Below are 14,192 nucleotides of genomic sequence, written 5' to 3'. Positions count from 1 at the left end.
AGGTTACCCTAAACTGGTTTTTGTCCTGCCATTTTAATAAAATTAGACAAAATTAAACGGGATTTTAAGTTATCATTTTCTTAGGGGCCCTACAAAAAGAGAATATTTTAACAGATTCCTCAAAATATTTCGCCTGATGCTTAGGTCCCCAACGTGAACGATATCCCCCCCCACACACACATAGTGAGCGTTGTAGATCTGTAGGGTTGCTTTAGGATTTTCTAGAGGCTGTGTAAAAGCCCGTTGCATAATAAAGTTAGCATTAATTACATTTAATAAAACAATTATAAATTAAAAACTTTAGTGAGAAAACTTTTACTAACAAATTTTATAATCAAAATAAAGCTGAGCAAAGTTCTACAGAAAAAAAGTTTTTATACTTGGAAGTTTAAGGTGATTTTTTTTTTCGCTTTTTTAAATTCAAACTATTATTTTTTTGTTAAATTTTTAACAAATTATTTTAATTTTTTTTTAAATTCTTCATTAACTTAATATCATAATTAGTATGTTACAATAGTTTGGAAATTTTAAAATGATTTGTTTAAAAGTTACTTCAAGCTTTACTAAGAGCTTTGTCGCGAATAATTCTCATTTACGTAAAAGCTATACATTAATAAGGAAAACAAATAAAAGTTCAGTTATAAAGCTATAGAATTGATTAGAAGGAATTTTCAATAAATTAACGCTATAATTTAAAGTGTAATCGAAAATAAAGAATGTAAAATAGTTTTTTCAAAAAGAAATTGTTTAAACTTTTTTTTTAAAAAAAAAAAAACAATTATAGGGGAGTTGAAAAACGTTTGGCTTGCTTAGTTTGTGTAACATACTGTTTCTTACATTGAGCCTAAAAATGTCGGGAACTTATGGCTTTTTGCCTCGCAAAATTTAGCGTTAGCTAAAAACGCTACCTTCATTTTTGCATAACCTTAACATACCTTGAGAGTCCCATCTCTTAAAAGAAAAATCTATAAATAATAAATTTGATTAGTAAGACATTCCCTGTTATGTACTCATTTTTTAGTACATGGAATATTAGTTATCCTCGGAATAGAGAATTTAAAAAATTTCTTGTCTGAGTCATTTTATAAGAAGACTATGGAGGTAAACATCTGCGATTATAATAGAAGTAATTTAAAACAAATGGATGATACGAGATTCAGTTGTTATATTAGATTTTTACTATCACAGTATAGAGCTTCTTTGAGCGAAACAAATAATCATTTACGTTACTCAGAATTGAAAATCTCAAAAATATTTCTGAGTACGCCTAGCAGCAATTCATTATTAGTTCATTAGTTTGGCTATATTATGTCGTCCCAGGGAGACCAACGAATTATACAAGCCAACCAGTCTTGGATTAATTAAAATCTCCTTACTTATTTTCCTTTTCTTTTAATGTATTTTTCTTTCTTTTTTCCATACATTGATGAAGTAAATTATTGTAATGAGAAAAATTCTATCCGTTAAAATCCAACTTAGCCAACCCACGAAATATGTACGTATAGATCATTTTTTCCCCCTCTAATACTGAAAGAAGAATTTCTTTCTCATCTATTGCTAAATGAGTTAATGCAAGCCATGCGCAACAATTTACTAATTTGACATGGGTGCTAAATGTGAAATTCGGCGAAAAACAAATTGGACAAAATTTAAACCAAATATTTTTATCTCAAATTTATTCTGATGATTGTTATGTTTTTTCGAACGTAAAAGCTCTTGGAAGCAAAAACCAGACTCAACTGATCACGCACACATTAGCTGAAAGCACATTTTAGTGACTTTCTTACGGAACAAAAATAAAATCACAACGCTACCACATCAAACTTGAATCCAATGGATTTTTCTTCATTAAGTTCATCTTTGAGACAAGGATTTGAGCTAAACCGCATGAAACTTTGACAACCTTAAAAAAAACAATACTTGCGCAATGAATACGCTTACAATTTATTATAGATTAACTGTGGCCTGTAGCAGAAAATTTTGTGACACTTTACAACTCTGCGTCGAGGCCGAAGTTAATCACTTAAAAAATTTGTAAATGGGCTACAGGTATAAGTATTCATGTTTATTTGAAAATTCGGTTGCATAAGCAATATAGTGTTAATGTGTGGCGAAGTTCCCGAAATAGCAACGCTTGCTACTCAACCTTAAAAACAAAACTTATCAAACTTTACTAATTACTTTAAAATAAATCATAGATATGCTTTTCATGTTTGGAAATGAATGCAGAATTATCTTACGCCTAATATTTTCAACTTTTTTCAACCAATCTTGGCTTCATTGCTGAAAAAATAAATTGAAGAGAAATAGTGTTGCCTGTTGTTTACAAATATAAATTGGAGCATGTTCGCTGGAAAGTTAGTATATGTTGGCTTCATTCCCAAGGTACTTAAGTCGTGAGCTTTTTGGATTTTTTTTTTTTTTTAGTTACTTATTATTTACTTTTCCTCCTTGAAATAAATAATACCCATAGGATAAGTGTATTCTTCCATCGTTTTAATAGAAATTTTTTAACGTCTATTTGAAGAACTATTTGTCCTAGTTTTTCAACAACAACATGAACGTTTGCTGAGTTTTACTTAAAATGCGTCGTATTGCATTCACATGCGCCTAGCGCGTTGCATGAGTGCATTTTTTTTCTATGGAGCCTGTGCAAATGGCATTTGTAATTACAGCTGGATACATGTTATAAAGAAATGTATACAAAAAAATTACTCTGAATCAATTTATCAGGAATGCGATTGTAATGCGTTAATTTATACTCCGTTGGTACAGATGGCAAAGCAGTATTTTAAATCTGTGTTATTAAGAGTTCGAGGATGTTCTTAATTCGAAAAAAATATTTACATTTAGGGAAATAATTTTTGAAATGATCTTAATTTTGAAATCACATTAAATCATAAAATGCATTTTTTTTAAAAATATTTTTCGGAAGAAATATATGCGATGAATTTACAAAATCTTATGAATAATGTTCATTCAAATATAGCATGGGGGGAAAAAAGGGAGAGCTATTTTTGCAAATGAAGAGAATGATTAATTGTTACGTAAATCACAACATTGAATTCTCTGCATCAGAAAGAATATCTCTAAAATAATTAATAATTAAATACCTCTTCCGCAAAAAATCATGCGCAATCATAGGTAAGGAGAGCGACTTGCTGACAAATTGGGTCCAAAGTCAACACAAAAATATTTACGTAATATTTTACTGGTTCTATAGCTGATATCGTTTAAGATTAAAATGATCGTAGATAATTATTTATTTTACATGGAAACTTAACATATATATGAATAAAACTTAATGTATATGAATGAATGAAATTTAATGCGTATATACTATTAATTATTTACTATTGATGCACTAAAAAATAAATAATTTGGGACCAATTTAAACCTCATATTTAACATTCACTGTTTGTACAGTTTTTACACGTACAAAATAATGTAATAGTTTTAACAACTGAAAATTCACTCCTCCTTTCTTTTCATGATTCAGTTAATTATAGAATAAAATGAAGAATTATACAAAAATGATAAATCTTATTAAACAGTTATAAAAATAATGAAATTTAATGCGTATATACCATTAATTATTTACTATTGATGCACTAAAAAATAAATAATTTGGGACCAGTTTAAACCTCATATTTAACATTCACTGTTTGTACAGTTTATACATGTACAATAATGTTGTAATAAAATTGAGTATACAACTAAAAATTTATTCCTCCTTTTTTTTCATGATTCAGTTAATTATAGAATAAAATGGAGAATTATACGAAAATGATATATCTTATTAAACAGTTATAAAAATAGTCTTTATAATAAAAAAGATTTTAAGTTAATTATAGAATAAAATGGAGAATTATACAAAAATGATATATCTTATTAAACAGTTATAAATCTTTGTAATAAAAAAGATTTTAAGTTAATTATAGATTAAAATGGAGAATTATACAAAAATGATATGTCTTATTAAACAGTTATAAAAATAATCTTTGTAATAAAAAAGGTTTTAAGATAATTATAGAATAAAATGGAGAATTTTACAAAAATGATATATCTTACAGGGCTCGAAAAACCGCCAGTCCGTCCGTCCTCGGCGGTCAAAAATTCCCTGCGGACAACGAATTTCTCGAATCCGACGTCCGCACGGACGGCTATTTTCCCGTTAATGTTCATGATACATTTTCAATTTTTGTTATCTTGCAAGTGGAACCGGTAAACGTCATATTTGATTCATTTAAAGAAACGCAGTACCCTGGGATAAATTGACATTCCAGATAACTTGACCTTTGTCATTTAAATTATTTCATAAAAGAAGATCAAGAAAATGAATCATTTATGTTGAGCAAATGTTTTTTCTAAAAAAATTATCTCTCGTAACAATTTCTTTAGTTTAACTCTACTGGCACATATAAATATTTTGTAATGCTTTTTCATGTTTCAGAATGAGGCATAATTAATGAAAATAAAAAGAAGATTTGTGCCACCAGGTGCAAAAATCAGGAAAATTTGATAAAATCAATTTGGAAAATCAGGGAAAAAAAATTTCTGAATATTTGTGGTCATTCTGCTATCGTGAGAAAATATCAAAAGTATTTTATTTCAAATTAAAGAAAAGTTTTATGATAATGTAATTTTTGGTGTACTATGTTTTTAATTTTGTTCATTTTTGTAGAGAAATGCACTATCCACCTGAAACTGCAAGTATTATGCTCATAGCAAGAATGATTGCAACTGTTAAACAAGTANAAATGATATATCTTATTAAACAGTTCTAAAAATAATTTTTAGAATAAAATAGATTTTAAGTCTTTTTTAAAATTCAAACTTAACTCTCATTTCCCACTGCATTTTATCATCGTTCAAATACTTTTTTTTTTTTTTTTTGGAATGCGAAGAAATAAAATGAAAAATACGAATAGCAAATGAGTTTTTCTGAAAACGTATTATCCTCATTACGGAAAAAAAAAAGAAAAATGATAAAGAATCATCATTAAGGACAATACCTGGAAAATTTATTCATGAAACGAAAGGAATTTTCGTGAAAACAAAGAATTAGTATCAAGTTCAAGGTTACGCTAATCGGAATTAACGAAAAACAAGATTGGATTGAGAATCATCAAGCAATTCGTTGCAATTACAGTATCAACTCAACCTTGAACTTGTAACCAAAACTCGATTTCCACAGTTGAATTCAGACTGATTGTCTTACTTGTAATTTGAAAGACGGCAGCAGCCAAGGCGAATGGCCAAGAAGCTTCCTCACGAGTTACGTCATAGTTCTGGAGAATGGCCACATATATTACACCAGCTGATCTGAAGATACCGAAAATTGCAAAATGTATAAAAGCACAGCAAACAACAACGACCCAACTGTAACCAGTATCTGGACCTTCCATATTCAATAGATGGGTAAATGGTAAAACGTCTAAAATTGGAGGAAAGTATTTTAATTCATCCCATTTGTGAAGAAATGATATTTCGATGCCAAGGTTGGGAGGTTTTTGGCGAGAATGATTCTGAAACTATTTTCACCCAGTTTCTTTTTTCTTGCTCTGGATGTTCTTTTCACTGTTATGCTGTTGAATTAGCAGCAAGGGAGTATCAATCATTCCTGTAAATAGAACACAATATTTACCTTCAATAATTCAAATTGAAATGATATTATAACTTTGAATTTTGCAAAAAAGAAATTTAAATTTAATAACAAAAACAGTAGTTCCTCACAAAATTTTGAGTCGGAGGTTTGAAAAAAGTATAATTAATTTTTAAATTTAAGTCATAACTGAATTAATTTCATTTCTACGGGTTTTAAAAAAAAGTTGTAGTCATCCAAAAAAAAGCACCACACTGAATAACTTTTGATCTAATGATTGATCTTCATGTTATGAGACACTCAATCTTAATAGTTTCAAAGGGTTGACCTCAAATATACTAATTAGTTCAGATGATATTTTGAAATGTGAAACCAGACGCAAAAATATACTTTCTCTGAATAAACGTACCTTTTTTTCGTCGGATTCGGATTATTGGCCGTCATAGGGGTAACAGCAATCTGGGAAGTGTGATCCTAATTAGGTCAGGAGAATGCCAAAAGTTTGAACCCCTTCGTTAATTTTACCTTTTTGCGTATTTCGCTATATCTCGAGAACTTTGCAAGCGAATTGAAATATTTTTGCACACAATTCTAAAATTCATTTATCCAAAAATGCAAAAAATAACTTTTAGTAAATATCTATTATTTTCTATTATTTCATTTAATATTAGTAAAAAAAATTCATTATAAGGTAGATAATTTTTTACTTCATTTAAAAGAATGTAATGTTGCAATGGCAAAAATAAAAAACGCGAAATCGATAAAATAATTCCTGAGAAATATAATATTAAAAAAAAAAGTCGTGCTCTTAAAATTCAATAAATTAAATCAAACAATCACAAATCTTTAAGCCTACAAGTTTTATAGGCAATCAATTTAACACGCGTACTTTATTATAGTAATTAGATTGTATAATAAAGCAAAATAATATACAACTTTATAAATCCTTCCGTTTGTAACTAAAATTCACTCTCAAAGTTTTTTTTTACCAATCCTTCTTGCTTTTAGTTATTTAAAATACTCAGTAGCGTGTAATTTCATTTTGTTAAAAAAATCCAATTGAATTCTATTGACTTTATAAATTAGCGGTACTACAAAAAAGACCGGCATAAACGTTTGTACAAAACATTTAGTATATTTTAGTAATTTTTGTAAGAAATATAATTAATTTTTCATTTGTAAGATATATATATATATATTTTTTTTTTGAGACAGTCAAANTTTTTTTTTTTTTTTTGCTCATTGAAACTAGAGGCCTCCAGCCACAGGCAGTGCGTGATCATTTCACGTAAATCTTGCGTGATACGTCAGCTTTTATACTTTAATTTATTCTGTACTTAGTTCAAGATACATTAAAGGCTCCTACTCACTCAGTGACGTAGTTTTGAGGGCAAAACCATCCCCGAAATTATACATTACTTAATTAATGAGATATTATACGGTTAGTAGGATGTAGATATAAAAAAGTTTTAATTTCTTTTCATTTTTCAAACAGAAAATAAATTTCCGTAAATACATCAAAGTGACAAATTTCCATTATAAAAAATTTGTGTATTACCTTGGCAATTTTTTGACACTAGTCGCTAAAAATAAAAATAAAATAGAGACACTTGCATATTTCAGCAATAAAAAAAAATGCCAAGTTATAAGTGTTTGAAAACTTAAAAACTTATTGTCGTATTTAATAATAAACCGTAAAAACTAGCTACCTTTTTTTTTCCAGATATTTTCATGGAGTTTTCTGATGCAAATTTTCGTCCAAGTACAAATTTTTATAATATTTGCACCAGGGATAATGATCCATCCAAAAGGATTGCCAGAAGAAAGTATAGTATTTCCTCGATAAAAAAAAAAAATTCATAGTTTTTCCAAGTGCCGGATATAAATGCCGTTCCTAAGATAAGGATATCCGGATGGTTTCAAAAACTTTTTAGACACATCAAAATATAGAATTAAACTTTAATACATTAATGTTTGCATTAAATAGCAATATTTTTCTGTGTAGTTTTTGTTTAATAATTATAAACTTTTTATAGTATATACTGTACAATGACTTAAATATTATTTAAGTCTTCGCATCAGTCTATTCTCATCACAAACTACAATAACTGGCCTATTTTTTAAAAAGGAACTAAGATTAATTAACAAAGTATGGTTTACTCTATTGTGCTAAGAAAAATTTACTGCTTTTGCGGCAGTTGTACAACGATAAACTTAACAGTTCAACTGTTTCCTCTAAAGATTTTCTTAAATTTATCTTTTAAAAAAGACAATCGTTTAGGTGTAACATTTACACTAACAGCACTAATATCAGAAAGTAATATTTTGTACATTTGCCTCTGTTAAGGTTTTTTAAGATTTACTTTCATTTTTTGTTAGAACTAACAAAGACCAGTTTGAATGAAGTTGAAAAATTCTTATAACGTAAATTACATTGAAAGAAAGATTTTTTTTAAAAAATCGAAAAACCGACAAAAACCGTATATTACCGTGCTATTGCAAAAAACAACGTAAGTGCATCGAAAAAAACCACTTCACTTCCAATTTCTTCCCCCCCCCCTCTTCTTTTTTTACTAGTAAAGCTGAAATATTATTCCAGAAAACTAATTTTTTTTTAATTTTTTTCGTAGGGTTATTATTCAAGTATACCAAATATTTAAAAATCTCAATTTAGAATTTTTTGTCGCTTACGTTGATTTTTCTATTGCGTAATAGTATAAAACTAGACTATACCTTTTTAAAAATGCTGATTAAAAAATTGCATTTGTATATTTTTGTTGATTAAAATTCTTAAAAAGAAAAAAAAAATTCTCTAGTGATCGAAATTATTAAATACCGCGTGCAATATTTTTCAGATTCTCATTGTAGGACTAGTTACAATTTTGTTTTACATGTTTCGAAAGATACTCCCGAGTATCTTTCAATTATCAATAAAAAAAATATATTATCAATGAAGAATTATCAAATTATGCGTGGAAATTAAATGTCAATTTTTTCACATGTTTCGAAAGATACCTCCTAGTGGAGTAAATGAATAATTCTCAATTTGTAAAAATAAAATGTCAATTTTTTCGCATGTTTCGAAAGATACTTCCCAGTGGAGTAAATTAAATTTATCAATTTGTAAAAATAAACGATCATTTTTTTCACGTGTTTCGAAAGATATTCCCGAGTATCTTTCAACTATCAATAAAAAAAAATATATTATCAATGAACAATTATCGATTTATGCGTGGAAATAAAATGTGGATTTTTTCACATGTTTCGAAAGGTACTCCCCAGTGGAGTAAATTAAATTTATCAATTTGTAAAAAATAAACGATCAATTTTTTTTCCGTGTTTCGAAAGATACTCCAGAGTAGAGTAAATTAATGCTTATCAATTTATTTGTGAAAATAAAATACCAATTTTTTACACGTTTCGAAAGATACCTCCTAGTGGAGTAAAGAATAATTCTCAACTTATTTGTAAAAATAAAATATCGATTTCTTTACATGTTTAAAAAGATACTCCCAACTGGAGTAAATAAACAATTATCAATTTATTTGTGAAAATAAAATATCAATTTTTTAATGCATGTTTAACTTTATTCATTTTCCGTCCCCACAGAGTACGGATTTAAGGAAAGAGGCCTCTAAAGGTAAAGACATGAAAAGGAGTCACAAATCAATTCCAAAGGAAAAAAAAGTTAAAAGATTATGAGAATGCCAGAGGGTAGAGGTGTATTTAGGCAAGGCCTCCATGGGTTGTAGTCAAAAAGCAGTCTTAAAAAACTGCATTTACATGAAAACTTTAAAATTAAAAACTTTTTTTGTGAGTCTTTCATAAAAATTTTCAAAAGTCGATAAAAGTATATTTGGTAACGTTGTATCGTAAAGATCAGACTAATTTAACGTTTAAAAAGGATGGAAAAGTATTGAACTCATTGAGTACTCTAAGGCCAAACTGTTTGGAGAAATAATTGTAAAAAAAAATCTCATTTTGGAGCTCAAGAGTGTGTTGATTACGCTACTTAAAGGATTTAGCGCAAAATCAAATGTACTGAAAGTTTGTTCTACTATATACCTTCACTTATTCCATGTTTAAAATAGCGATCCCACTCAATTTTTAATGTATTCAATAAAATTCTGAAATAAGAAAAAAGATAATGATTTTAAACTTTTATTTTTTCTCATAAAAATTAATTGATAACCATAGTTTTGTTCCGAAATTAAAATATCTTTTTATTTTTCAAAGATTAAAAATTTTTTAAAAGAAGTAAATATTTTGTTCAAAGTTTTTTTTTAACTAAGGTTTTATAATATTACCTAATTAATTACCAAAACCATAATCCAACGCTATCTGAATGTTGAAGGAAACTCCAGCATAGCGGTTCCCAAAAGGTGTTGTGCGGAACTTTAGGGTTCCGTGGAAATATTACAGGGTTCCGTGAGCTACTACTTTATTTTCAACCAGTAATGATTTTTGTAATAAGTTCGTTTTAAAACATAATCGATTATCTATTTAATAATTTGGTTGTTATTATGAAATCATTTAAGTAAAATGCCATTAAAAAAAAAGCAAATTTTAAGATGAATATTCAGAGGTTATTTTCTCAATAATTTTCCAAATTACATTTTTTTCTAATAAAAAAATTACTAAAAGGATAAATATTAACAAATAATTGTATCACTTTGTCTCATAGAATTTTAAAATTCAAAATAAAATAATCAACTTCAAGAATTACTTTATTGCTTTTCTCCAATAATCATTTTCACATTTTATAAGTTCTTTTTTTTAAAAAAAGAAAAAAAACATTATTTAGTTGTTTTATTCAATTTGATTTCATGTATTTGCCAAAAAATAATAAACTAAAAGTTGTTGTAGACTTGCGAATTCAACTGCCTAACATAATACTTAATTTTAAAATTGTTATTGATGAAACAATGAAAAAAAAAATCATTCTTCCCATTTTATTTCTCTAAATTAGTTTAAGAGTTTCATTTTTTTTTTGTTAGCATATTTACACCTGACTTCTGATTTTACTTTCGTTAATTGACAAGCTTCCTCCAAAAGAAGTTCGATTGTTTAGGGTTTCGGATCTGAAAGAAATTGGGAACCGCTGCTGTAACATATGAGAAAGGTTAGCAAGTTTTGTCATATGACTCTTGAATTCATTTAAGTTAAAATCCATTTTCAATAACAAAACTTTTATATCCGAATTTAGCTTTTTATAAATTGGCATAACAGCAATCGTAAATCCCGAAAATAAACACACTTTTATTACGAAAATAGTTTATAAAATAATACTTTTTCACGAACACATTGGATTAAGCAAGATAGCTATTATGATCATAAAATATTGATGCAAACTTTTTTTCGATGTCTTTTATATTATAGAGCTAGCTTTAGCTTAAGATTAAACTCAACGGAAATCTCAGAAACCAAATTTATCTAAGGCATTCCGAAAACTAATTTAATAAAATAAAACATTATACGTCGCAAGTTTTGGCTTAGAGTTACTAACATATAAATTTTCTAGAAACAGTTCCATAGACAATTTAAATTATATATTATTGTTTTTAATATTGTTTTTTATCTTTATTATTGTTTTTTATCTTTTAATATTGTTTTTTGTCTTTTCTAATTAATATTGTTTTTTATCTTTTCTAATTAATATTGTTTTTTATCTTTTCTAATAAAAATAAATAAAATAAAAATATACCGTATTAGTTAGATCTATGTATACAGCAATTAAAAAAAAAACAGTTTTTAAATTTCAACGAAGTTTAACTTGCAAGCTCAATCGCATAATGAATATTTTTAGAAGTAAATTGAATCGCGAAGTTATTTAAAGAACGATATGCATGGTTCATTATTTTTGGAGATAAATTGATTATATCAGGTAAAATGAATGGACCTAAAAATTTAAACAACGCTAAATTTAACTAATTCATGTGGTCGAAAACTTTTTTAAACTATAATTAATCCTTTCTTCAAAGTCCACCGAGTCTAATAATTCTAGGAAATAAATTAAATATTCATTCCAGAAATGCTATGAAATACTTTAATTTATTTACATAAGATATGTATACAATTTAGCGTACAATATATATTTACTTAATAACTATGTGGTAACCAACAACTATATTGAATTATAATTAGTAGCGAATATTTTGTCCAGAGGAATCAATAATTTTAAGAAATAAATTGAACACTGACTACAGAAATAATGATGAAATACTTTAAAATAANGGTTTCAAAAACTTTTTAGACACATCAAAATATAGAATTAAACTTTAATACATTAATGTTTGCATTAAATAGCAATATTTTTCTGTGTAGTTTTTGTTTAATAATTATAAACTTTTTATAGTATATACTGTACAATGACTTAAATATTATTTAAGTCTTCGCATCGGTCTATTCTCATCGCAAACTACAATAACTGGCCTATTTTTTAAAAAGGAACTAAGATTAATAAACAAAGTATGGTTTACTCTATTGTGCTAAGAAAAATTTACTGCTTTTGTGGCAGTTGTACAACAATAAACTTAACAATTCAACTGTTTCCTCTAAAGATTTTCTTAAATTTATCTTTTAAAAAAGACAATCGTTTAGGTGTAACATTTACACTAACAGCACTATATCAGAAAGTAATATTTTGTACATTTGCCTCTGTTAAGGTTTTTTAAGATTTACTTTCATTTTTTGTTAGAACTAACAAAGACCAGTTTGAATGAAGTTGAAAAATTCTTATAACGTAAATTACATTAAAAGAAAGATTTTTTTTAAAAAATCGAAAAACCGACAAAAATTTATATTGCAGTGAAATTGCAAAAAACAACTTAAGTACTTCGAATAAGGCGATTTCACATCCATATTCTCTCCCCCCCCCTTCTTTTTTTGTTAGTAATGCTAAAATATTATTTTTGAAAGCTTTTTTTTTTTTTTTTTTAGTTTTATTCGCAAGGGTGTAGCTTATTATTCAAATAAGCCAAATATTTAAATATCTGTATTTAGAATTTTCTGTCGCTTACGTTGATTTTTCTACTGCGTAACAGTATAAAACTAGACTACCTTTTTAAAAATGCTGATTAAAAATTGCTTTTGTATAAATTTGTAGGCTAAAATTCTTAAAAAGAAAAAAATTTCTATAGTGATCGAAATTATTAAATACGGCGTGCAATATTTTTCAGATTCTCATTGTACGACTACTTATAATTTTGTTTTATATGTTTCGAAAGATGCTCCCGTGTATCTTTCAATTATCAATAAAAAATATATATATTATCAATGAACAATCATCAATTTATGCGTGGAAATTAAATGTCAATTTTTTCACATGTTTCGAAAGATACTCCCCAGTGGAGTAAATTAAATTTATCAATTTGTAAAAATAAACTATCAATTTTTCTCATGTTTCGAAAGATGCACCCCAGTAGAGTAAATTAAATTTATCAATTTATTTGTGAAAATAAAATACCAATTTTTTACATGTTTCGAAAGATACCTCCTAGTGAAGTAAATGAATAATTCTCAATTTGTAAAAATAAAATGTCAATTTCTTTCCATGTTTCGAAAGACTCTCCCCTGTGGAGTAAATTAAGTTTATCAATTTGTAAAAATAAACGATCAATTTTTCTCATGTTTCGAAAGATACACCCCAGTAGAGTAAATTAAATTTATCAATTTATTTGTGAAAATAAAATACCAATTTTTTACATGTTTCGAAAGATACCTCCTAGTGGAGTAAATGAATAAGTCTCAATTTGTAAAAATAAAATGTCAATTTCTTTTCATGTTTCGAAAGATGAGGAGTAAATTAAATTTATCAATTTGTAAAAATAAACGATCAATTTTTCTCATGTTTCGAAAGATACTCCCGAGTAGAGTAAATAAATTCTTGTCAATTTATTTGTGAAAATAAAATACCAATTTTTTACATGTTTCGAAAGATACCTCCTAGTGGAGTAAATGAATAATTCTCAATTTGTAAAAATAAAATTCAATTTCTTTCCATGTTTCGAAAGACACTCCCCTGTGGAGTAAATTAAATTTATCAATTTGTAAAAATAAGCGATCAATTTTTCTCATGTTTCGAAAGATACTCCCGAGTAGAGTAAATAAATACTTGTCAATTTATTTGTGAAAATAAAATAACAATTTTTTACATGTTTCGAAATATACCTCCTAGTGGAGTAAATGAATAATTCTCAATTTGTAAAAATAAAATGTCAATTTCTTTCCATGTTTCGAAAGATACTCCCCTGTGGAGTAAACTAAATTTATCAATTTGTAAAAATAAACAATCAATTTTTCTCACATGTTTCGAAAGATACCTCCTGGTGTAAAGAATAATTCTCAATTTATTTGTAAAAATAAAATATAAATGTCTTTACATGTTTAAAAAGATGCTCCCAACTGGAGTAAATCAACAATTATCAATTTATTTGTGAAAATAAAATACAAATTTTTTGCATGTTTCCAAAGATACCTCCTAGTGGAGTAAATGAATAGTTCTCAATTTGTGAAAATAAAATGTCAATTTCTTTTCATGTTTCGAAAGATACTCCCTGTGGAGTAAATTAAATTTATCAATTTGTAA

The 14,192-nt window shown here is 27.0% G+C and overlaps 1 protein-coding gene across 3 annotated transcripts in view; it reads right to left on the bottom strand.

Annotated features, from left to right (window-relative positions):
- LOC107455374 (monocarboxylate transporter 13) overlaps positions 1-14,192 on the bottom strand; it is a 50,980-nt gene that overhangs the window by 15,872 nt on the left and 20,916 nt on the right. For all 3 annotated transcript variants that reach the window (XM_071177672.1, XM_043045384.2, XM_043045370.2), the window contains exon 2: positions 5,222-5,623. In XM_071177672.1, the coding sequence (XP_071033773.1) occupies positions 5,222-5,408 (187 nt within the window). In that variant the 5' untranslated portion in view covers positions 5,409-5,623. The remainder of the gene's footprint in view (positions 1-5,221; positions 5,624-14,192) is intronic.

The sequence above is a fragment of the Parasteatoda tepidariorum genome, chromosome 2, assembly GCF_043381705.1.
Source record: "Parasteatoda tepidariorum isolate YZ-2023 chromosome 2, CAS_Ptep_4.0, whole genome shotgun sequence".
Classification (NCBI taxonomy): Eukaryota; Metazoa; Arthropoda; class Arachnida; order Araneae; family Theridiidae; genus Parasteatoda; species Parasteatoda tepidariorum.
The sequence above is the reverse complement of the archived record's forward strand: the minus strand, read 5'-3'. Positions and strand labels throughout refer to the sequence as shown.